General features: G+C 43.5%; 1 protein-coding gene across 4 annotated transcripts in view; it reads right to left on the bottom strand.

The window, feature by feature from the left end:
• The window catches only part of ULK4 (unc-51 like kinase 4), an 892,004-nt gene that overhangs the window by 797,211 nt on the left and 69,467 nt on the right, over window positions 1–25,326 (bottom strand). For all 4 annotated transcript variants that reach the window (XM_068236316.1, XM_068236318.1, XM_068236315.1 and 1 more), the window contains 5 exons: window positions 20,857–20,936; window positions 20,694–20,763; window positions 18,778–18,877; window positions 13,859–13,963; window positions 9,938–9,998 (listed from right to left, as the gene is read on the bottom strand). In XM_068236316.1, coding sequence (XP_068092417.1) covers window positions 9,938–9,998; window positions 13,859–13,963; window positions 18,778–18,877; window positions 20,694–20,763; window positions 20,857–20,936 — 416 coding nt within the window. The remainder of the gene's footprint in view (window positions 1–9,937; window positions 9,999–13,858; window positions 13,964–18,777; window positions 18,878–20,693; window positions 20,764–20,856; window positions 20,937–25,326) is intronic.

Genomic DNA, 25,326 nt, shown 5'->3' with positions numbered 1-25,326 from the left:
AAACATACAATCAATCATGATCAGCAACATGTATAAAACCAACGGTTCTCCTGGCCCTCAACTTGAGGACCCACCCTTTACCCCCCCCCCCCCTTAAGGACCAGCGCTGTTTGTTGGGATCTGTGCTGGGTGGGCTCTGCAGCCCCCAGCACAGATCAGGGTGTATGCTGAGCGATCAGATCGCCCCCCCTTTTCTCCCCCCTATGGGGATGATGTGCAGGGGGGGTCTGATCGCTCCTGCTGGCTGTATTGTTGCGCGGGGGGGGGGGTACCTCAAAGCCCACCTCCACGGCGAAATTCCGCTTCTCCCTCTCCTACCTTGCCCCCTGGTGATCGGGGCTGCACAGGACGCTATCCGTCCTGTGCAGCCTGTGACAGGACGTCCCCTGTCACATGGCGGCGATCCCCGGCCGCTGATTGGCCGGGGATCGCCGATCTGCCTTACAGCACTGCTGCGCAGCAGCGCCGTACAATGCAAACAAAGGAGACATACGTCTCCTACGTTTACATTTAGTCTGCGAGCCGCAATCAGCGGCTCGCAGGCCATTCACGGAGACCCGCTCCGTGATCTGACAGGAAACGGCCGCTCGCGCGAGCGGCCTTTCCTGAATAATTAGGGAGGCACCTGGCGATGCAGAACTGCGTCGCTGGTCCTCCAGCTACCACTTTGCCGCCGCACGGTATGAGTGTGCGGTCGGCAAATGGTTAAAGGGATACTTAAGTTAAACAAAAAAAATGAGTTTTACTCACCTAGGGCTTCCAATAGCCCGCTGCAGCTGTCCGGTGCCCTCGCCATCTCCCTCCGATCCTCCTGGCCCCACCGGCAGCCACTTCCTGTTTCGTTGACAGGAGTTGACAGGCTGGGGACGCGAGTGATTCTTCGCGTTCCTGGCCACAATAGCGCCATCTATGCTGCTATAGCATATATCATATACAATATAGCAGCATAGAGGGTGCTAATGTGTCTGGGAACGCGAAGAATCACTCGCGTCCCCAGCCTGTCAGCTCCTGTCACTGAAACAGGAAGTGGCTGCTGGCTGGGCCAGGAGGATCGGAGGGAGACGGCAAAGGCATCGGACAGCTGCAGGGGGCTATTGGAAGCCCTAGGTGAGTAAAACTCATTTTTTTTGTTTGACTTAAGTGTCCCTTTAAGGTCACCAATATTTGAATGCATCCTGATGTCAGAGTTACAGTATGACAGTAATGTAAGGGATTCCCAAGCATTTTTTTATTTGTAGAGGACAACACACTTAAAAGAAAAAAGTACTGCTCCTGTAAAGTCTGGTCATTCCTTGCTAAACCCTAAACTTTTTCCCAAAGTAGTACTCTCAGGGAAAAAAAACTATAAATAATTTAAAGAGGAACTTCAGCCTAAACAAACATACTGTCATTAAGTTACATTAGTTATGTTAATTAAAATAGATAGGTAATATAATCTCTTTGATAGTGAAAAAAGAAAAAAAAGAAAAAAAAAGTAGTGCATTAAAGTTATTTAATCATAAAACACGCAAGGTTTTAAAAACACTTACTAGAAGACAATAGAAAACAAGCATATCTTGGGTTAAAAACCCAATCAACCATGGGTGGCAACCTGCTCCTCCTCTATGGCCTGCAGTGGTGGGTGTGTCTGATGGTGGTGGACAATAGGAGCCTTCCTTCTGGTGACCGTGTGCAGTGACTTCACTGTCCTGATCACCCCTCCCAGTTGCTAGGCAACGTGAACAACAACATAGGAAATCCCATCATGTTTTGCATAGCATCAGGGGAAAAATCCCGGGCAGTTTTCTTTGATGGGGCGGGGCTTAGCTAAAAATGCAGCTAAAAATGAGACTTCTATAAGAAAAAGAAAGTTCTGATGCTGTGAAACTGTTAAATAAACAGCAAGCCTTTTCAGTTCTGCGGAGTAGATTTTTAGACTGGAGGTTCACTTTTAATTAGAACAATTGTTAACACTCGTTCTTTTCTTTCTTTTTTCACACGTACCCAATTATGCAATCAAATATTCAGACCTTTTTAAATGGAGAAAAGTATTCACTTGTGTATATAATCGTGGACCAGAGAGGGGATAAAAAGTACATGCTAAATGAGGAAAAGGAAGGGGGGTTCAAGTGGGGACCCTGGGTGCAGAATCTTGGGGCACTGCATAGTATGCAGGTCATCTGGCTACCTATAGTAGAGGGGCTAGAGGGGCTGAATCTGGCTACTTAAGGTGGACCTGAACTCGCACAGGACAGAAGGAAAGCATAGAGCATTGCACCCAGTATGTATTTAGCGAGATTAGCCTGTCTAATTTCCCCTCATTTGTGTCTAATCATACGTTGTAATTTGATCTCTACCCTGTGTCAGCTGACTGCCATGGCAGATAAGCTAATTTGAAAGCAAATGATGTTAACAATATGTCTGCTTCTAGGAAAGTAGGAAGTAGAAAAAGAGCAGAATATGTGTAGTGTTGGATGTATATCAGCTATAACAAAGAAATGTTTTTATTTAAAGGTTATTATGCTGTTACGTATCTTTTAGAGTAGAGAAGAAGTTCTGAGTTTCAGGTCTGCTTTAATACTGGGGCTTCCTCTGGCTACCTATACTGAGGGAGGCTGCCTCTTGCTACCCAAAACTGGGGGGCTCAGAAGGCTATTGATACCAGGGGGTCCCATCTGGCTATCTATATTGGGGGGGAGGGGCTATGCATTTAGCTACCTTATCTTGGGAACTGCCCTGGTCTGTACAGGGTGTCACATCTGGCCACTTGCACTGGGGGCCATCTCTGGCTACATATAACCCAGAGGTTACACCCACATCACTGCTATAACACAACACCACTGCTATAACCCAGAGGTTACACCCACATCACTGCTATAACACAACACCACTGCTATAACACAGAGGTTACACCCACATCACTGCTATAACCCAGAGGCTACACCCACATCACTGCTATAACACAACACCACTGCTATAACCCAGAGGTTACACCCATATCGCTACTATAACCCAGAGGCTACACCCACACCACTGCTATAACACAGGTGCTACACCCACATCACTGCTATAACACAGAGGCTACACCCACATCACTGCTATAACACAGAGGCTACACCCACATCGCTGCTATAACCTAGAGGCTACACCCACATCACCGCTATAACACAGGTGCTACACCCACATCACTGCTATAACACAACACCACTGCTATAACCCAGAGGTTACACCCACATCACTGCTATAACCTAGAGGCTATACCCACATCACTGCTATAACACAAAGGCTACACCCACATCACTGGTATAACACAACACCACTGCTATAACCCAGAGGCTACACCCACATCACTGCTATAACCCAGAGCCTACACCCACATCACTGCTATAACACAAAACCACTGCTATAACCCAGAGGTTACACCCACATCACGGCTATAACCCAGAGGCTACACCCACACCACTACTATAACCCAGAGCCTACACCCACATCACTACTATAACACAACACTACTGCTATAACCCAGAGGTTACACACACATCGCTACTATAACACAGAGCCTACACCCACACCACTGCTATAACACAACACCACTGCTATAACCCAGAGGTTACACCCACATCACTGCTATAACCCAGAGCCTACACCCACACCACTGCTATAACACAACACCACTGCTATAACCCAGAGGTTACACCCACATCACTGCTATAACCCAGAGGCTACACCCACATCACTGCTATAACCCAGAGCCTACACCCACACCACTGCTCTAACACAACACCACTGCTATGACCCAGAGGTTACACTCACATCACTGCTATAACCCAGAGGCTACACCCACATCACTGCTATAACCCAGAGCCTACACCCACATCACTGCTATAACACAACACCACTGCTATGACCCAGAGGTTACACCCACATCACTGCTATAACCCAGAGCCTACACCCACACCACTGCTATAACACAACACCACTGCTATAACCCAGAGGTTACTCCCACATCACTGCTATAACCCAGAGGCTACACCCACATCACTGCTATAACCCAGAGGCTACACCCACATCACTGCTATAACCCAGAGGCTACACCCACATCACTGCTATAACCCAGAGGCTACACCCACATCACTGCTATAACACAGAGGCTACACCCACATCACTGCTATAACCCAGAGGCTACACCCACATCACTGCTATAACCCAGAGGCTACACCCACATCACTGCTATAACACGGAGGCTATAAACTAGTTTGGAGCGTGTGTGTAATCTAACTAGAGACTAGAAAATAAATGGCACTTTCTATAGAGAAAGTAAAGTTCAGAATGAAAATGCACACCCCACCAACACAACAAGCCACGTTTCTACATTTCATGTGTCTGCTGCCACTATCTGTAACGTTTTGCTGAAATTACAGTAATCTGAAACAAAATAATGAAGCTGGAAGTACATTGAGACCTTAAAAACATCTTATTTTAAAGACCCATTTTCCAGTAGGCAGAAGATCTTATTCCAGAAAGAGCAACATTTTCCTATTACCTTACAAGGCATTATGTTATTATTCCAAATAGCTACATCTCTGTTCAGCAGTATAGGAAAAGCTGCCAGGAGAGACATTTAGAAGTTATTACTCTATAGTGCATTATTCAATATAAAATGAGGACAGTGACAGAAAACGTTACTTTTGTTTTCACATTTCTGCTTATACACTCTGAAATTAGATCATCCACCATGGGATCCTTCTACACCACAAATTGAATTTAACAAGTGTTTCTAGTATTAAAATATGCCAATTTATGTAAATAATATGCATGCATTATCAGAATAATCTATAATTAATATGGGCAATCTGGGCTGATTAATATTTCCTGCAAACAAATAGCTGAGCAGGAGCAGTTCGTAATGTTGCACTGTATGTAGCCACTGTATATGGCTGATTAAGGATAAGGGCACAATGTAGGCCTGATCATCAAATCTGGTACATATTCTGTTATTTATTTTTAAATTTACATTTTCAAGATTTTTCCTGAAACACAATCAAAAGGGAAGATTTTCATAACATACAGAGTACACCTTTATTATTATTATTAATTTATAAAGGGCCAACATATTCCGTGGCGCTGTACAAAGTAAGAAACATGGGGTACATAACACAGACAGAGGTATACACAAATATACAAACTACAGAACTGGTATAAAACATGGAATCAATACAAAATACAGAATCCTATCTAATAATATTCCTGTGTCCCTGCGTCATCCTGTCCCTGTGTCCATGTATTGCGCTACTGCGCATGTGCAGGACGGACAGCCATTGGGACAGGAGGATGGGGACAGGGGTGCACGCCTGCGCACTGACTGTCGGCGTGAAAAGACCTAGAGCCCCTTTTTAAATGGGCTTAGGTCAACTAGTTGGTAATAACAGTGACAAAAACAACATGATGAACATGATGAATGAAATGTTGTAATGAATAGCGGAGATGCCGCGTGGGCAAGCGACATGGCGGCTATCTCCGCGTTCCAGCCGGCGGCTTCTGCCGCGCAGCAACATGCTGCTGGTTCGCCTGGTCCTTCTAGTGCACACAGATTGAGAGCTACGTGCGTGCGCGCCAGGCGACAGGACCTTTATGCTAGCAGAAGGGGAGTCAGCTGATCATGCCGATCAGCTGACCCCAGCTATGCTCCGGATTGGCTGAGTGACTGGGGCGGCGCTGTGGAGCGCTCTGGGTATATATAGGACTTGCCTGTCAGTTACAAGTTGTCTGCTGTTGCGAATGCTTACGTGTGAGCACTCAGACCCCAGTCAGATCTTACAGTGTGTTAGAACCAGCTGGAGCTGGGAATTCACACTTAGTCAGATTCCGTTGATAGCCTTAAAAGTATTATTGTATTGTGAGACTTGATTACCATTCTGTAGACTAGTTCCCAGGTGTTAAAACAAAGGACTTCACACCTAGATTAGGATTGTTATTTATACTGTTACCTGTTATGATCTCTGGCTTTCCTGACCACTCTCCTGCTTGCTGATTCAGTACCTTTGCCTATCTGATAACCTGTTGCCGACATTGCCTGTACCCGGATACCGAATCAGTCTTCCGTCTCTGTACTTTATCTGTCCGTGTGTTGCCAACCTTGCTTGTCTGACCTTTCTGGCTGTCACCCAACCCTTGGGTGATCAGCCTTACTGTACAATCCTTGACACTTGCTCTTCAGGTGTTCATTAGCTGCAAGCTCTGGCTTAGGGTCACCTGCTCCTCAGGAGACCATCTTGCAGCTTAGTCAGTGGTCTCTACCCCTTAGGAGTCCACTGGCTGCAGTACAGTCTGATTCCCTGCCCTTCAGGGAATCCTTGGCTGCAGCACAGTCTGATTCCCTGCTCCTCAGGGAATCCCTGGATGCAGTCCGATCATATCTCTCATTACACCAGTTATCACTCTTGCAGTCCAGTCAGTGGTCCCTGCTCCTCAGGTGTCCACTGGCTGCAGTACCATCTGATTTCCTGCTCCTCAGGGAATCCTCGGCTGCAGTTCTATCATATCACTCTTTCACCCAGTGCTCTCTCCTGCAGCTCAGCCAGCGGTTCCTGCTCCTCAGGTGTCCACTGGCTGCAGTACAATCCAAAATTCCCTGCTCCTCAGGGAATTCTCGGCTGAAGTACAGTCTGTATTTCCTCCACATCGGGAGTTCATCTTGCAGCACAGTCAGTGGAAACCTGCCCCTCAGGGGTCCGCTGGCTGTGGTGCAGTCTGATTCCCTGCTCCTCAGGGAATCGTTGACTGCAGTCGTGTCTGTATCTTCAGCTTCTCGGGAGATAACTTCTCTGATTACTGTTGCACCAAACACAATATCACATTGGGTGTCCTGTGTCTAGCTATACTAGTATTATTGGTGATTCTGCAGATCACCACATAATCAGGTATAGTATCTGTATTATTGGTGATACTGCAGATCGCCAATATTCAGAAAAACTCTGTGTTGCTGACACCAATCGTTACAAATGTATAACAAATTCCAAGACACAAAAGGGTGAGAGAGGCCCTGCCCCTGCGAGCTAACAATTTAAAGGAATAGGGGGAAACAAGAGGTGGGGTAGTACAATAAACATGCTAGAGGCAGTGCGGTTGTACAATATCTAGTAAGAGTGCCACTTGGCCTTAGGTCGAACGAGGAATGGCCTAAGTTAGAATGTAAAGGATAAAGAAAGCTGGGTCTCCATCTGGATTTTGTAATATTAGTTTAATTTATTAGTTGTACCATAGCCACAGAAAGGCTTCTGTGCTATGGTACCACTAATAAATTAAACTAGTATTGCAAAACCCTGGTCGAGACCCAGCTTTCTTTCTTCTTTGCATCTGTTTGTCAACCCCTCGTGGGATCCAGTTGTATGCTGGTTGACTCCCTGGTGCTACGAATGTCAGTGATTGGAGCTTTGGGGCAATCCTTTTTCATTCTTGCTTTTGAGAAAAAAAAGCTTCATTTAAAGATAATTTAAATATATAGAAGGCAGGAGAGTGATTGATATGTTGTGGAGGGGCATTCTAGAGGAGGGATGAAGCAGGTGAGAAATCTTGTATACGTGAATGCGAAGAGGTAATAGAGGTTAGAGGAGGACAAAAGTAGGTTGTGTGCAGAACTAAGATTGCAGTTGGGTTGGTATTGGGAAACTAGTGAGATGTACAGGGGAGAGAGATTGTGGAGAGCTTTGTAGGTTAGAGTTAAGAGCTTGAATTGGATCCTCTGGATCCACCTTTATGGCATATTCAATGTTTTAGAGTTTAGATGGGTTTTAAGGGGGATACCCAATACCCCAATAAAGCAATCAATGCACAAGGCTCAATACCTACATGTGACCTGCATACCATAACATTGAAAATCTCTTCCTGTCTAGAAGTATAGACAATATACCTGCCTGTTTCCAGGAATTGGTTAGTTGGGTGGTAAAGGATCATAACTTGGTTATTGAAATTTCAATTTTTAAATAATGTATTTACAGGTTTAGGAACTGGCATTAAAGGACAATTGAAGCGAGATGACTACCATGGTCCTGACATCACACTGTGGGAGGGGTTTCACCACAATATCAGCCATACAGAGCCCCGATGATCCGTTTGTAAAAAGGAAAAGATTTCTCATGGGAAAGGGAATATCAGCTATTGATTGGGATGAAGTTCAATTCTTGGTTATGGTTTCTCTTTAAGGTGGACACATACCAAACAAATGTTTTAAATATCTTTTTAATTCAAGAATTGCATTCAATTTCTCTGACTGATAACATTTCAAAAATCTGACCAATGTACCACACACATATGTTAAATTTTTCCCCCAATTTGAAAACTCTGTAAAAATTGATTGGAAAAATTGATCAGAAAAATGCAACACTCCCTATCTTCTTTTACCGATTTCTCGAACAAATGGAAAAGAAAAAAAAAGCTTTCGATTTTTCGGCACAACCAATCATATTTATCTAATTGGTGTAAAATGAGTTAGATGCTTTCCCACGTAGAGGGAAGTCTCTGGATGGTTCAGAAGCTTCCCTATCCATCTTGGAGCCCACCGCTGCTGTGCAGAACCCCTCCAAACATATCAGACAAGAGCTTGTTGGATAGGTTCCCCTCTCTGGGCTCCCCTCCATTTATGAGCTTGGCCATACTGCACATGCGTGAATACAGCCAAACCTGCATAGTAAGTCAAAGTGCTACTGCACAGGTGTACTCGCCAATGTATTTTCTTTTCCCACAGTTTGGCTTTAACGTTGTGAAAGGAGTAGCGTAATCTCTGAGTTTCAGTGGTGTAGTCGGGGAACAGCATAAGGCGGTTGTTATCCAACTGAAGATCCTTTATTTTCCTAGCGGCCACTAAGATGGCATCTCGATCCTTAAAATTGAGAAGGCGGAAGATCAGGGGTCTTGGATACTTGCCTGGTGGTTCACGTTGCGCTGGGATGCGATGTGCTCTTTTGATGGTGAAGTATGGCGAAAAGGCCTCAACCGGGAGCAATTGCTTGAGGAGTTCTTCCATATATTGCGAGACATCCTTCCCTTCCGATCCCTCAGGGAGACCCAGCAGCCTCAGAATTTTCCATCGGTTGCAGTTCTCAGCGTCTACCACTGTTCTCCAGCTGAGTTAGGCGCTGTTGCATATTCGGAATGGCCGCACCATGAGCAGTAACTCTATCTTCTGTATCAGATACCCTCCACCCCAGCTCCTTTGTGCGATCACACAAGTCTGAGACATCTTGATGCAAGAGACCAAACTTGGCCTATGTAATCGATTTTTGTAGTAAGAGCCGACTGACATGTTTTGATCGCCTCCATTAGCTCTGCAGTAGTGGGGAGCTGTACGGCCTCCTCCACGTGGTCAATCATGGCGCCCGATTCTCCCGGAGAGGAATCTTTCTGGATGTGCTTTGAAGCCTGCGGATTGATCAGGGGTTTGCCAGCAGAAACCACTCCATCAGATTTGTCCTTTTTATCACCTTTTTTGTTGCTCATGTCTCCGTAAGGAGCAAAGCACCTTGGAAGTTTTTGCGGGCGGGAGGGACCCGCTAGAGCGGCTGATGATCAAAGTCTTTGAGGTCTTCCCCGTCCTGAGGTGAGAAAGGCACGTCACACCAGGACTCCAGGGTGATATAAATGCTTCTTGCCGTTCAAAAGGGTATTTTGGCAGCGGTAGATAGACGGACGGATATAAATTTAGTGAGCCGGGCAGCAGAGCTCTAAGAGCACACGTCTACTCAGCACGCCATCTTGGCCACGCCCCCGTACTCGCCAGTGTACAGTACAGCCATGCTCTTACATGGAGAAGAGCATGCCCACAAACAAAAGGAGGGTCCCAGCCAGCGCCGGTGAGGTTGAAGAGGACACAGGGAGCTTCTGGTCTGTCCAAAGGATTCTCTCTATGTAGGCAAGTATACAACTTTTGTTTTATACAGGTTCATTTTTAGGAATTTCTTACCTGAATGCGCAGGAAAACCCAGTGCCTTTGCATCAAATCTTACTGGGGTTGGCTTCATAATCTTCCAGAAAGGAAAAAAAATAATAATAATTATACATCACCTTAATTTTAAAGGAATAAACAATATTTTTTCCAGACATATTATACAGATACAAAATGCCAATGACAAAATATGGTATCATAATGAGTATGGTAGGGAAGACATACCATATGTTTATAAAACATGAAATCTATTTTTATTAAGCAGGCCATCCAATTCATTTTTTTTTCACATGTTAGCTTTATTCCAATTCCAGAAATTACAGAGTCTGGTCAGTTACAGCCACATGCGATGCGGCCAGTAAAGATAAAAAGCGAAGCGTGTAATAAAATCTTGTAAACATATGACATCCTGCACACAAATGGTAAAAATTGTGTGGAATAAAATAAACAAAAAAGAAACCCACAATTCTGTTTTGGTTTGTACATAGTATTCATTAACATTAATTAAATGTTAATGGGAGGTCCGCACATGTGCAGAAGACCATGATTGACACAACTGAGTCCATTACTGGGGCCAATCGCGGCTCAACGGCAGATCGCGGGAGGGCGGCGAGGGACTCACACATGCTTATGGGGCTGGAGGAAGCCCCGGGTAAGTATCAATTCTTTTTATTGCTACAGCTCTGGTGCACTTTAAACTTTGGAGTGTCCACTGAGTTTTAAGCCATAAACATGCAGTGTTTTTAAACAGAGTGAGAGTCAGGGTCGCCTTCAGGGCATCAGAGGGGGGACTACTGTATGGGGCCCTAGTGAATCTGGGGCCCAGCAAACAGTGCCACACATGGGCTGCCCATTAATGTGATGAGAGGTGCCAGGCGGCTCATACAAGAGTTACCTTAGTTAGTGATTAAAATAAACCTGAGACGCATGGGAGAAAAGGATTATTACCTACCTGAGGCTCCTGCCGATACCACCTAGTCCTAGTAGCTATCATATCTGCTTGTATGCTACACAAAACATGAAAGTACCCTGAAAAACTGTAATGTCTTACAAATGCTGAAGGATCACAAAGTAATGTCAATGGCAGTTGTTTGAGAGGCAGGAAAAAAGATCATTACTTTCATTTCTAAGGCTTGCCTTACATATTAAAATGGAATATGATGTGCCAGCGGATTTGACCAAACAACTGAATTGAAAGGAAATGCTTTACATAAGAAAAGCAAATGCTATGCATAAGAAAGACAGATTCACTTAATGTTTTACTCATTAATGAGAATGAGATTATTTAACTAGAAAGTCTGAACATTTTAGTAGTTTCAAACTGATTCTGGAAATATTGGGTGTTACATGCAGGGCTGTGGAGTCGGAGTCGAGGAGTCGGGGCGATTTTGGGCACCCGGAGTCGGAGTTGGAGTCATGGTTTCATAAACTGAGGAGTCGGAGTCGGAAGATTTTTGTACCGACTCCACAGCCCTGGTTACATGTGCATACCTCATAAGTAAAATTGCCCTATACAGTAAAAAAAAATTAATTGATTAAATAGAAAATTACAACTGTAGAAGTCTCTGTGTACCCAGAAAACTATTGGCAACAGACAGGCAAAAGGACTTGGAAACCTCTAGACTCATCTAAGCTATCCAGTTATACTGTGCTTCCTTGTGAAAGGAATTGAGAACAGATAATTGGGAGAACTATAAATTTAGGACTGCATTCCAGATGCATGGAGTGATGGAGCAATAGTTCTGTATTGCTTTGGGCTAGTACAACTCAACTGCACAGTGGAATACCAATAGTTTCTAATCATACCTTTTATCCTAACATAATCTGCATCCTTCGTGCATAATGGTTCTCCCATCATTATTTCCTGCTCAGGATACCAACAGGGAATAACTATCAAGGTCTATATTGCTGAGTGCATGTCTATCTTTTCTCCGTTCGTCAGACATAAAATTAGTTGTTAGAGGCTTCCTCTCTCAAGGTCATGTATGTTCTCCTTAATGCTTAACAAAGGGTCCCAGTGGCCTGAAACGAACTTGATCTATCACATCTGATTTGGCAAAAATGTGAAGAGGCTACTCCTGCATACAACAGATTGATGAATATGGCATAATGTACAGTATATACTTGAGTGTAAGCCCAGTTTTTGGGACCAAAAAAGTGGACCTAGTTTATACTCGAGTCGCAAAGTCCCCCAAAGTCAAGAAGTACCCCTCCCACAGGCAGTACCCCCCCCCCCCCAGAGGATTAGAGAGCAGGAGTGGGGAGCAGTGGCACAGCTGCGGGGAGGGGGGCCCAACTCCTCCCTCTCCTCGTGTCCCCCTCCGTGCTCCCCTCTCTGTGGCTGAAATGGATCATAGCAGCGGCAGTGTGACTCATCATCCGGGCACAGCAGCAGCGGCAGTGTGACTCATCTTCTGGGCAGCGGATCATCTGCCACCGGGCTCCTTTGTGTAAATCGTGGGTAACAGAAATGTAATGTGAGTACTACTTCCTGTTGCCCGTGATGTACAAAGGAGCCCGGCAGCACGTGATCATTGCCTGGAGCCATCTGGAAGGTGAGTCACACTGCCGACACTGCTACCAAGATTTCAGCCACGGAGAGGGCGAGCACAGAGGGGGAACCGAGGAGAGGGAGGGAGGAGTCGGGGATCCCTCTCCCTGCAGCTTAATCCCGCTGTGCCCTTACTTCCCTCTCCTGCTCTCTAATCCCTTAGTCTGTGGTGGTAGGGGGCGCACCTGTATACCTGTCTACCTATACTGGCGGCACCTATACCTGGGTATCTGTATTGCCGGCACCTATACCTGGTTACCTATACTGGCTGCACCTATGCCTGGCTACCTATACCAGGGAACCTACGGCTGGCTAACCTATACTGGGGAACCTATGGCTGGTGACTCTTTGGCTGACTAACTAATACAGAAGATACCTATACTAGGGCACCTATGGCTGGGTAACCTTTACTGGAGATACCCGGCTTATACTCAGGTCAATCATTTTCCCTGGTGTTTACGGTAAAAGTTGTGGGGTCGGCTTATATTTAGGTCATCTTATACTCAAGTATATATGGTAATTCTACCTTAAATACGGATTAGTAAAATTTTGCATGATACACTCATTGGTGTACCAATTCTTCTAATTTTGTTACTTTTTAGTGTGGTGTTAACCTTGGTACAACCTTCCTTTGGGGAACTCTGAAATAAACCTTGTTGATCTAACATGAGTTGTTACCTTTCCTCACTATCACCCTTTACAACAGGAGTTCTAAAACCTGTCCTCAGGCCTCACTAAGAGTGAATCGTTTGTGAATTCCCTCTAAAGAAAACAGGTGGGTTAAAATACCGATAAATGGTTAGTTTATTCCTGCGTTCAGGTGTGAAGTTCTTCAAAACATGCTGGTGAGGCGCAAGAACCACAGCTTTAGAAGAAACCAGGGTCTGAAACAATTGAACAAAATTTGGTGGAAAAAAAAAAAAGTGTTGCAGATGTCCAGATTTAAGTTTGGCTAAGTAACCACCATTCTGAGTCTGTTTTGCACTTATTTGCCTTCTACTGATTTTGATATATCTACCTCCTTCCCTCTTTTTTAATTCAGTTGGAAGTATTGGAATGTTTTTGGAGAAAATTGTGACTACCATAGTCTCTAGGAGACTGCTTTATTCTGGTGCAATGAAATTGCAGAGCAACAGGGCAGGTAAAAGCAGGTTTTGGCTGTTAAAATAAATAAGTTTGAATAGTTGTTCTGCCCATTTTTCTTTGCAGCGGTTACCCCTTTGAGGTAAGAAGCACCTTTAAGTGCTGAGAATTGCCACCACTTCATGTAGATCTAAACTGCCATTAGGCTGACATGGGATCAAGCCATTTCATGTCAGCTCTAATTATTTAGTAAACCCAAAAAAAATGTGTATAACAACATAAAGTATACAACAAACATTCAGTACCTTTGGATTATCTAGAATAGGTGAGACAATGAGATCAGATTCTGTGAAAAGAAGGTTCTTTATTTTCTTCTCAAGGTCATGCTGACTTGAACATGTTTTATCCACCTACAAATATAAAGCAGAATTTAAAAAAAACAAAAACAAAAAAACTCATATGCATCGACAACAGTTGGTAAAACAAATGCAATATATCTTATAAAACCATAGGACAGAACTATGTACATGGTTATTACTGTACATAACGTCATTTTCTTTCATGGTGCTGTGCATAGTAAGATACAAACTGAAATACATTGTTCATATAAAGTATGAGGGTATTTCAGTGATTATCTACACCCCATTTCTAAATTGTATTGGAATGACTATGTACATAATATACAAACATTTTTGTACATTCTTCCCTTGCGTCTCAGTGCAGTTGGTCCGCTGTTTTCACACTGTTTATACCAACAACAAAAAAGATTGTTTTTGTCTGATTCACAAGCCACCCATGCACTGCTATCACATGTTGGTCTTTGGGAAACTGACCTCTTAAGGCACTTTACAGAGGAACTGTACTTGAAATAATGTAATGAATAAAATTGCTTATTTTTGACTCTACTCATTTATAAATGATTTAGTCAGTGTTTGCACATTGTAAAAGATTTCCTCACCCCGATTTACATTCTGAAATTTATCAAAGACTTCTTTACAGCTGGCAGGTGTTTACTAAGTGTTCAGAAGCCAGTAGAAATAACACCTGGTCTCACAGAATGCTCGGAGGGGTGGATTGTTTGAAATCTACATAGCTAAACCATAGCTAAGCAGCCTAGGTTTAGCATTAAGGAAGGGGGGCAATTATCAATGACTAGATATAGTACGTATAACTAATGTAAAAGGGGGTATCGTGAATAATTCACTACATTCTACTATATGTCACCTCTTTAAAAAGAAAAAAAAATAAGGATGAACTCGTCCGAAAGAGTCTGTATGCATGTTGGCATTAACGTGGCTCTACAGTTAACATACTGACACATCATTGCATTCCAGCGGTTCTGGAGGAGTGATAATCTTTCAAAGGAATGATTTGCATATTCAGCAGTGGTGCATTGTGGGGGACACCATATGCTCACTGCAACTTAAATAAATCGCAAATACGTTTTGTTTTAAGAAGGCAAATTTCTGTTTTGCATAGTATTTTAGTAAGAGGGCTTTTTGATCCTTTGTACACAGACTACACACTCCTAAGAGTTCTTGTTCACCATGAGCTTACTGGGCAATCTAACTGATGGCGCACCTCTTCTTCCTGATGCGGGGCCACGCAATAGTAGACCCAGCCTGCCGCGCATGCACAGTAAGCAGTCCCCGTTATACTGCGTATGCACAGGCGGGCTCGCAAATTCCTGCATCAGGAAGAAGAGCTGTGCAGCCTCGACGTGGAGAGAGGCTGTGCTCAATAACCGAGCTCCTGCGCAACTGAGCTTCCTGGCTCCTGCGCAGGCGCTCTGACGGCTGTCGGCTCCGAAGTAGGCGGAAATACCCGATCGCCGTCGGGTCTGCTCTACTGCGCAGGCGCAAGTTTCCGCCGCCTGCGCAGTAGAGCGGACCCGACTGAGATCGGGTATTTCCGTGTAGTTCGGAGCCGAGAGCAGCCACAGCGCCCCCGCTGGAGCCAGCAAAGGTAAATATTGAACTGACAGTCAGGTCGGTCGCCGGCTGTTCGGAGGGCTGCAGCGAGACCCCCGTGGGACAGAGGACGGCGTGGGAAGCCTCATTAGGATCCCGAGGCTTCCCCCACCCGAGGTGAGTACCCCCCAGGGGCGTTTTTTAATGTTACAGAGTCTCTTTAAGACTGGTGCGAGAAGCCTCAGTAGCATCCTGAGGCTTCCCTCTATTAGGGTATGTATTTGATTTTGATCCCGAGTATTTCATTTTGATCCCCTGCTATGAGTTTGAGATGACTGATAATCCAGTGAATTGTCTACTACTACATGGTCTATCACTATGCCACAGACAGGAGATCAGTCCATCCATTAAGAGTGTCGTTCCGTCAGGACAGAATTACTGTAAACAGAAAGTGGCTTTACTTCTTTTACATTTTACATTTCCATACAATGTTTCATGACTGCTAAACTGTATGTCTGTATGTTTGGTCCACTGTTTTCTTTAAACTCATTTATAGAGAAAGGTGTACTGTAATCTAACAAATGCTATATTTAGATATTTGGGTCACCTTTTGTGCTTTAATCCGTCATAAAAACGTAATGATTTCAACCTACACCCATGTGCTTATTTCAATCTGATCTTGCAAAATCAGCTTAAAGTGGTGTACTAATTTTTGGAGACATAACATACATCTGCTTAATTATGATTCACTGCTTTCAATATCAAAAACAAACAATATGTGTGAGGCCCCCTTTAGTTTTGTGTGCACAATGAAAGAATAAATTGCTCAGTTAACACTGCAATAAGAGCTCACAAAGTAAACCAGTGCACTGGCTGGATAGTGTTCTGGTTAAGGGCTCTGCCTCTGACACAGAAGAGGGTTTAAAACTCACCTCTTCCTGTTCAGTAAGCTAGCACCTTTTCAGTGAAGAGACCTTGGGCAAGACTTAACGCTACTACTGCCTACTGATCGCACCCTAGTGGCTGCAGCTCTGGCGCTTTGAGTCAAAACGCGATATAAATGTTGTGTCTTGTCTAAACTTAATACAGTAATTAAAGTACATTGGTAAACTATTGATTTAGTGGTTCAAATTCACAAAGTGCACAAATTAACAAGTTTACTTGTTACACTTACAATGTAAACAGAATTGCCGGATAATATGAGAAAGATATTCAATGGTTCAATGGTTAACAACAGGCACTTTACACTACATCATAAATGATGAAAACCTGTAATTTGCACCAGATAGCGGAAAATAGGCTTTATCTTACAAGCAGAGATTTGTACACTTATCTAATAAACTGTATAAATTGACTAAAACACAAATTAAGCAATATGAAATCTGAATTGTAATATAAAAATGAGGCATTAATGGGAACACATGCAATTAAACCGGTTTCCAGCACAACTGCTAATTGCTAAATGCACTTGTAGAGGTCCAGCCACATGGCCACCTTTCAAGACTATTAAATAACATAATTTACTTCCTGGTAATTAACACTCTTCTGTTGCATTTCACAAAGTTGAAGAGTGCTGTAATCTAATAAACTAAATAAAAAAAAAGCAGTTTATATAATTTAGGTACAGTATTTCTTTTTATGCCATAACACACCGCATGAAAACTAAGAGCAACAGTGACATCTGCTGGCTACAATAACGTACGACTGGCACAGACAATGGAGTTGTATTTTTCAAGAGATTTAGGGCTGGTGCAAACCAAGAGCACCTCTGAATGCTTTTAAAAATGCCAGCGCTTTAAAACAGTGCTTAGCTAATGTATTTGATTTGGGATGGATCACACCAGAGCGATGTGATTTTCTCCCAAGCGCAAACGCAGGTCCTGCAGCATTTCTGCGCTTTTCTGAGGCGATTCAGCCTCAATGTTAAGTATAGGAAAGTGGAAAATCGCTCTGAAATGCGCTAGAACAGAACGATTTTCCAAGCGTTTTTGTTACAAAAGCTGTTCAGTTCCAGCTCTACTGTATCAAAAAATAAGGCACATGCCTAGAATCATTTTAATAAATCACTTTAGAAAGTGCTGAGCATTTGCGATTACGCTATCACTTTTTGGTGTGTACTGGCCCTTAGAGGACTTAGTGAAATGTAACGGTTTTCATGTGTTCGTTCTAAACATTTAACCAGGGAAATTAAAATGGAATAACTATAATGCCTTATAGAATGCCATCCACCAGTTTAAACCAGTTATGGCAACCCATTTTACATATTATTTTATTTGCTTGTAAAGGTGCCCATTAACAAAACTACAATTGTGGATCAATTAAACACAATCTTTTCTTTTGATCTGAATGATCTTGTCAAAAATAAGATCATTGCTAAAAATTGAACTGCTAATGGGCATCTTAATGCTGGATACACATGATGCCATTTCCTGTCCAATCGACGGGAAACGAACGATTATTTCCCCCTCGTCCGATCTGCTCCCATTTGATAATGAGATTGATTTTCACAGGAATATCAATGCAGTTATCAATCGGGAGTAGTTTGGACATGTATACACGATGCAACTTCCTGTCAGATTACCCGTGGATTGAACAGGAAATTGCATCATGTATACCCAGCATAAAAGACTAATAATGGAGACGGATTTGTTCTTGTAATTGATGTGTATTGTTCCCGGAGTATGAAAAAAAGACCCAGAAAAAGGCAAAAAGAAAAGAAAAACCCTCCTGGGACAATAGGGTCCAAAAAAGTCCACATATACCAGAAAAAAACTAAGCAACTGACTTCAAATGGCAGTTCACCTTAAACTAATGTGACAGCTAAAATTATATCAAAGTAAATTGGGCCATAAAAAGTAAGGTCCTATCTACTTTATCAGGAGAAAAGTCCTTTTAATGCCTTCTGACAGATAAACATAATTTTGTTTAAAGAGGTCTGAAACTCCAACATAACATGCAATAAAAATGTGTTTTCCTACTTTTTATTGCCCATACAGTTATCATATTTGCTTTGTGCATAAGTAATATTGTCAGTTTACAAATTACAAGTTTCTAAAGTGTACCATAGTTTATCGTGTCCTAAAACCTGCCATTGCATTTTATTCAAACTGCTTTTTATTATATATTAACATCTTCTAATGAGCTATTCTGAACTGTGTGTGTGTCTAAAGCACAGAGAGCTTGGAGGGGGAATAGTATTTAACGTTGCTGGAAACTTGTGCAGGATCAGGATAAGCCATACCGGCTGTATCCTGCGCCCAAGTCTCCTGGCGGTGATTCCTCTCATACACAGTACTATAAGCAAATATTATTACCTTTGGAGCTTCTGCAATCTCCTGTGCCAAGTCCTGGGTAGTATCTGTTATTCTCTTGCCTTTAGCTGAAGCAGTACTTGGTCTTGGGGTGGTGTAAGAGCTGCAAATGATCAACAAATTAGTATCAAGGTAATGTAGAACGCTTTTAGTCCAAGAGAATATGGCATGGTGATGATCAGTAAACCTTGACAAGGTTCATAGAAAATATCTTTGCATTTCCACTTTCATACATGCAGGCACTTACGGGGTCTGAACCGATTTGCTACATTTGCATTTTTGGTGACAATGATCTTAATTTAGTCTCAAATCTTCCAGTACGCTGTCAGCGGGAGCGAGGACGCACAGGTGCAGTGGTTTGCGACATTAAAGAGGAACTTCAGCCTAAACAAACATACTGTCATTAACCCCCCTGGCGGTATAATTCCCGCGGCTGCGCAGCCGCGAGAGGGTTTTTTTCACTTTTTTTTTTTTTTTTAGCATGTAGCTAGCCTAGCGCTAGCTACATGCTTCCCCCCTCGCCGCGGCGTCCGCCCGTCCCCTCCGATCGGCGCCACTTGCCCATAAGGAAATCCCGTTCTGAACGGGATTTCCTTGAGGGCTTCCCCCGTCGCCATGGCGACGAATGGAGTGACGTCGTGACATCACAGGGAGTCCCGATCCACCCCATAGCGCAGCCTGGCGGCGATTGACCAGGCTGCGCAAGGGGTATGCAGGGGGGGGGGGGCCTGTATCCGCGGCAGGTAGCAGCACATCGGCGGCGATCAGATCAAACACGCAGCTAGCAAAGTGCTAGCTGCGTGTTTGAAGAAAAAAATCATGTAAATTATGTAAATCGGCCCACACGGGGTTACCGCCAAGGAGGTTAAGTTACATTAGTTATATTAATTAAAATAGATAGGTAATATATCTTACCCACCCTGTTTTAAAAGAACAGGCAAAGGTTTGTGATTTCATGAGGTTAGCCATCTTTTTGGTTGAAAGGAGGTGACAGGGAGCATGAGACACAGTTCCAACTGTCCTGTGTTCTAATCACCCCTCACAGTTGCTAAGCAACGAGAACAACAACATCAGAAATCCCATCATGCTTTGCACAACATCAGGGGAAAAAAGCCCGGGCAGTTTTGCATTGATGGGGCGGAGCTTAGCTAAAAATGCAACTAAACCTGAGACTTCGGTAAGAAAAACAAAGTTCTGATGCTGTGAAACTGTTAAAGAAACACAAAGCCTTTTCAGTGCTGCTGAGTAGATTTTTAGTCTGGAGGTTCACTTTAAAGTCGCAAATTCCTGAAGTGAGCCGGCGGCGGGAACCAGAGGATCGTTTTGTCCTGGGGCTGGCACAGGACATCTGCAGTGGACAGATAGAAGCCCCATGTAAGTTCAACCGTTTTTCAGGCTCTGTCTACTCCAGGCTCCTCGGGGCTCTAGGTTATTATGGGTTCTTAGGAATTTCTGAGAAATCGAGCCTTCACTGTCTAAATTAAGTAATTACCAGTAAGCGTTAATGTGAAGGCCATGAATGTGTTGGACAAATCAATGATGGTTGGGCATCACTATTTTAGGTTCCAGTTTTGTTAGACTTTGCAATACCCATTGGTAGCAAGGCCATTGGAGCAGAGTGTGTTTCAGTATACTTCAGTTTTTGCAACATAACAGCAGTCTTTGGTTTCAAACACCTTGTACCGAATACCTATTTCTAGGACAAAAAGATGCAGGTACAGTCCTGGATTGGAGTCCAGAATAAGCTTGTGGTTGCCCCAACAATCCAGTTGTCAGTTTATTACAACTTTCCCTCAGTCTAAGAGATCTGGACTACAACTAGAAGGGCTTTAACACTCATTAGGAGACATGTACATCTTGCATTGCATCTCTACCTACATTTTATTTTTTAATAAAGAGACTTTTTTTTTTTTATTTACCTGAGTAAGAAAATGGATTCATTAGATTCTCCATCAAGAGCACTTTTGGGTCTCAGCTCATCTGGGTTATCTAATAGAAAAAATATAGAGCATAAAAATATAAAACCTGCAAAAAGCCCAAAATCATAATGAAAAACAGCTACTGAAAAAACGTAACACTTACCAATCTTAAAAGACTTCTGTACATTGCCAGGGTTTCCAGGTTGACCTTTTTCAGCATTGTCAGCGGTCTTGCTATCAAGTCTGCATTATTGAAGGCAAGTGTTACTTGTCAAATATATATATTGGCTCCAGGAAAGTGATCTGTGCAGTCCTAAAATGGTAACCTACATCTGGATTATCATACATATTCTTTCATAATGCTATTTTTTAATGTCTAAGGGCCCGTTTCCACTAGTGCGGTGCGGAATCGCCGCATATCACCGCTGACAAAATCGCATGCGGATGCGATTCCGCATGCGTTTTTTGCCGCGATTTTGCATGCGATTTCGCATAGGCAGGGTATATGCGATTTTAACCATGTCACTGCCTGTGTCAATTTACATTACTTTCAATGCGAAATCGCACGCGAAATCGCAGGAAAAAACGCATGCAAAAAACGCATGCGATTTCCCTATTAAATACATTGCCTGCGATTCGCCTGCATTCCACACGCAGGCGAATTCTGCAGGGTCTACCGTGCAGAAAAATCCTGCACATAAAAACGCAAATGAAAACTGACAAGTGGAAACAGTCCCATCCACTTGTATTGCTTATGCGAATCCGCATGCGTTGTCTGCATGCGAATTCGCGCTAGTGGAAACGGGCCCTAAAACTACCGTTTAAAATATTAAAAGGTACCGTATATTCGTACACAAAACAAAACTGTGCATTCCAGTAGCTCAGAAGACGCAGAAATGTAAGATCTTGGAAACATGCAGAGCTGCATTGTTAGAAGGGCCTCATTATGTTGTCTCAGTACAGGCAGGAGCCATGTTGCACACGTCACTGTGTGTCATGGGAATTAGGGAAGCAGAGGCAGTCAACTTGTACAGATAGTCGCCTATTTACTAACAGTTGTGCACAGGGCCGGATTTGTACTTCCTACCGCCCAAGGCCGACTATTACCAGCCGCCCCAACCAAAACCGTATCATACCACCTCTCTCCACACACACACACCCAAGAATGTTTGGGCCGCTGGTGTCCACTATTGTGGCTAGTGCCGAGGTCTCCATGGCAACGTGAAGTGAATCAATCACGTCACACGGGGGAACTGGTCAATCAAGCGATTTACAGGTGATGGGCGTGGTGGGAGCCGTCCACCACACACACATAGTCAAAAGTGGCTTACAATTGGACATTGGGTGGGGTCAGCAACACGTAAAAGTGAGTCCTGTACCCACTGCTGTCTCCAGGGTAACAGCGCTGGCCAATCAATAATTAAGAAATGGGTACTGTAAGAGGCTGCTTTCTGTATTCTGTACTATTTGCTGGTGCTGCCCCTGGTCCTTTCATCCCCCACACCAAGTACGTGAGAACCGGCCTTCTGTAACTGCCTGCAGCTGCTGATATGTCATTGGACAAGGTCTGGCTTTTTGCGAGTCACACACTGTTCACAAACGTTTGGTTAACGGACTGCAGCTGCACAGGCAGATGCCAGCTGGTACTAATAGTGCAGTTATCCTGACCCCTTTCATTTGTTTGGACACTTGCAAATAATGCCCTCTGTCTGCAGGCCGCCCCTTGTTTATCTGGTGCCCTAGGCCATGGCCTATGTGGCCTTGGCAGAAATCCGGCCATGGTTGTGCAAGCATCTCATCCATACAAAAATGCCTTCATGTACAAAATGTACGTTTTTGTTATGATGCTACATCCTATCTAACAAATTCACTTATTATTTGCGTCCGTGGTTTGTGTCTATGTGCAAATGCGTCCGGTTATGGCCTCGTGGGACTCGTGAGCAGGGGGTAGCGGAGGCGTGCGAGGGTCGCACTTTTAAAGGAAACGGAGTTCCCTAGTGCCCCGTTATGCAAAGGGCTTCAGGATTAGCTGTTTTTTAACGGGTTGTAAATTGTTTAAGGCACATTGAAGCCCTCTGAAAAAAGAAACAAAACACTGTTTATACTGTATGTCCAAATTCAGTTTAGGAAGGTAGGTACATTTACCTCTTTGACTATGTTCATGGCACCCTGTGAAATCACACGTGTGGCATACAAGTGGCCTTGACTGCAAACCACTTTTACTTAACTCAAAAATGGAAAAACTAATTCTTTGAGTTTACAAACCTACAGACATTTGATAGCACACACTGGAACACATTTATCAAAGTCAGTGCAAGGAAAACTGGAGCAAATGAAGAGCAAAAGTGAAGAAGATACTCAAAGGAAGAATTGTGAATGGCTGAACTAAGCAACTGCTGTGCATTTGCAAATGTTTTGCTAAAGTTTTCTATGCACTGTTTTCTAAATATATACCCTTGTCTATTAAACACTGCCAATGTCCAAATTTCAGTTTGTTTTCCTGTTTTAGAATTACAATCTGATTTTAACAGTTGATTGTAACTTTTGAAAAATCTAACCAATGTATCAGATGCCGATTTTTCCCTAATAATGAAAAAATTATCAAAAACTCTGAAAAAAAATTATTGGTCTACAAAAAAAAACAACTGAGATAGGCCCATTGCACACCAAAAACCTCTAGCAGATCTGCAAAACGCTGGAGGTTTTTGAAGCAGATTTCAGAGCGATTCTATCATTCTAGGCATGTTTTCTAAACATGCCTAGCGTTTTTTGGAGCGTTTTTGTGTAGCACATTTGAAATATTACTGATACTGAACAGCTTCTGTAACAAAAACGCCTGGAAAACCGCTCTGATCTAGCGGGAAAATCAAAAAAATGTTTGTATCATATATGGTCATCTGTAGTTGTATTCAGGTTGCCAAGTATATTGCTCGGAATGTCGAATGATGAATGTTATAGTACCTATTGTATCCAGAAGATGGCGATCGTTTTTTTTCTGGCTTTGCATTTTTCAATTTAAGCTGTATCCATCATTTAGCAGATTACCCTAAATCAAAGCTTGCCAAAAGTCACTCAGCTAGCACAGATAGAAATGATTCATGACCAGCAACTACAAATACTGTACTGTTATTTTTTTCTTAAAGAGACTCTGTAACATCAGAAACATCCCCTGGGGGGTACTCACCTCGGGTGGGGGAAGCCTCCGGATCCTAATGAGGCTTCCCACGCCGTCCTCTGTCCCACGGGGGTTTAGCTGCAGCCCTCCGAACAGCCGGCGACAGACCCGACTGTAAATTAAATATTTACCTTTGCTGGCTCCAGCGGGGGTGCTGTGGCTGCTCCCGGCCCCGAAGTAGACGGAAATACCCGATCTCAGTCGGGTCCGCTCTACTGCGCAGGCGCCGGAAACTTGCGCCTGTGCAGTAGAGCAGACCCGACGGCGATCAGGTATTTCCGCCTACTTCTGAGCCGACAGCCGTCAGAGCGCCTGCGCAGGAGCCGGGAAGGTAAATAATGACGTCATTTTGCACGGAGGGCTGCAGCGAGACCCCTGAGGGACGGAGGACGGCGTGGGAAGCCTCATTAGGATCCGGAGGCTTCCCCCACCCGAGGGGAGTACCCCCCAGGGGACGTTTTGACGTTACAGTTCCTCTTTAATCGCATTTAGGGCCTGTACACACTGCTGCGCTTTTAAAATCGCATGCGATTTTTAAATCGCAAGCCTTCATGAGAATAGAAAAAGAGCATTGTGCCAGTGTGTACAGGTCTTCACGATTTTCATTATTTTTGAAAAGTCCTTGCGATTAAAAAGCGCATGCGATTTGAAAAGCGCAGCGTAAGCGCAGCAGTGTGTACAGGCCCTTACTACAGATTTCTGTTTCTTGTGATTTTTTTTCACAAAAACTGTCAAATTGTCTGTAAAATGAATAAGGATCAGAGATGCAAACATAAATCTGTTTAGTAAATACTCCTCTTGAGGTGGTCATACACGATTCAACCAAAATATTAAAATTTTCCATTTTTTTTCAATTCAATAAACACAAAGTTCAATTTATTTATTTGTTTCGTTCAAGAAAAATCAATACATTTTCTCAATTATAAAAATAACAATATGCCGTTGGATTGTTTTCATTTTTTAAATTATACAATTAAAGAAACTGACTTAATTTAAAAGGTCTAAAAAAAATTTGTATGGTGTAGTTAGAGGTGTCCCCAAGTATTAGGTAGCCAGGAGTACCTCAGAATTAAGTAGCTAGAGGTTCCCCTGACTGAATGGGCAAACTCACCAGTGGAATGTCGAGAGCAGGGCGAGTAACCTCTTATTTACACTCTAATCAGGACTGTGCATAGAAAAGGAGGGAGGCACTCGTAAAAAAGTGAGACGCCTTTCCATCATCAGGTGCCTGTAGGCACATGCCTACAGTGCTTAATGGTAAATTCCAACCCTGCACATCAGCTATCTTGAAATTTATCATGTGCATCTTTGTGTGTTAACAGAGTTGCAGGAGAAGACCTACTAAGAGAACTGACTGTATACACGCACTGGCCACTTTATTAGGCACAACCTTGCTAGCATCAGGTTCGATCTCCGCCCTCCTTTTGCTTTCAGACCTGCCTTAATTCTCCATGGCAT

Source organism: Hyperolius riggenbachi, chromosome 5, assembly GCF_040937935.1.
Source record: "Hyperolius riggenbachi isolate aHypRig1 chromosome 5, aHypRig1.pri, whole genome shotgun sequence".
In the NCBI taxonomy this organism is placed as follows: domain Eukaryota; kingdom Metazoa; phylum Chordata; class Amphibia; order Anura; family Hyperoliidae; genus Hyperolius; species Hyperolius riggenbachi.
The sequence above is the reverse complement of the archived record's forward strand: the minus strand, read 5'-3'. Positions and strand labels throughout refer to the sequence as shown.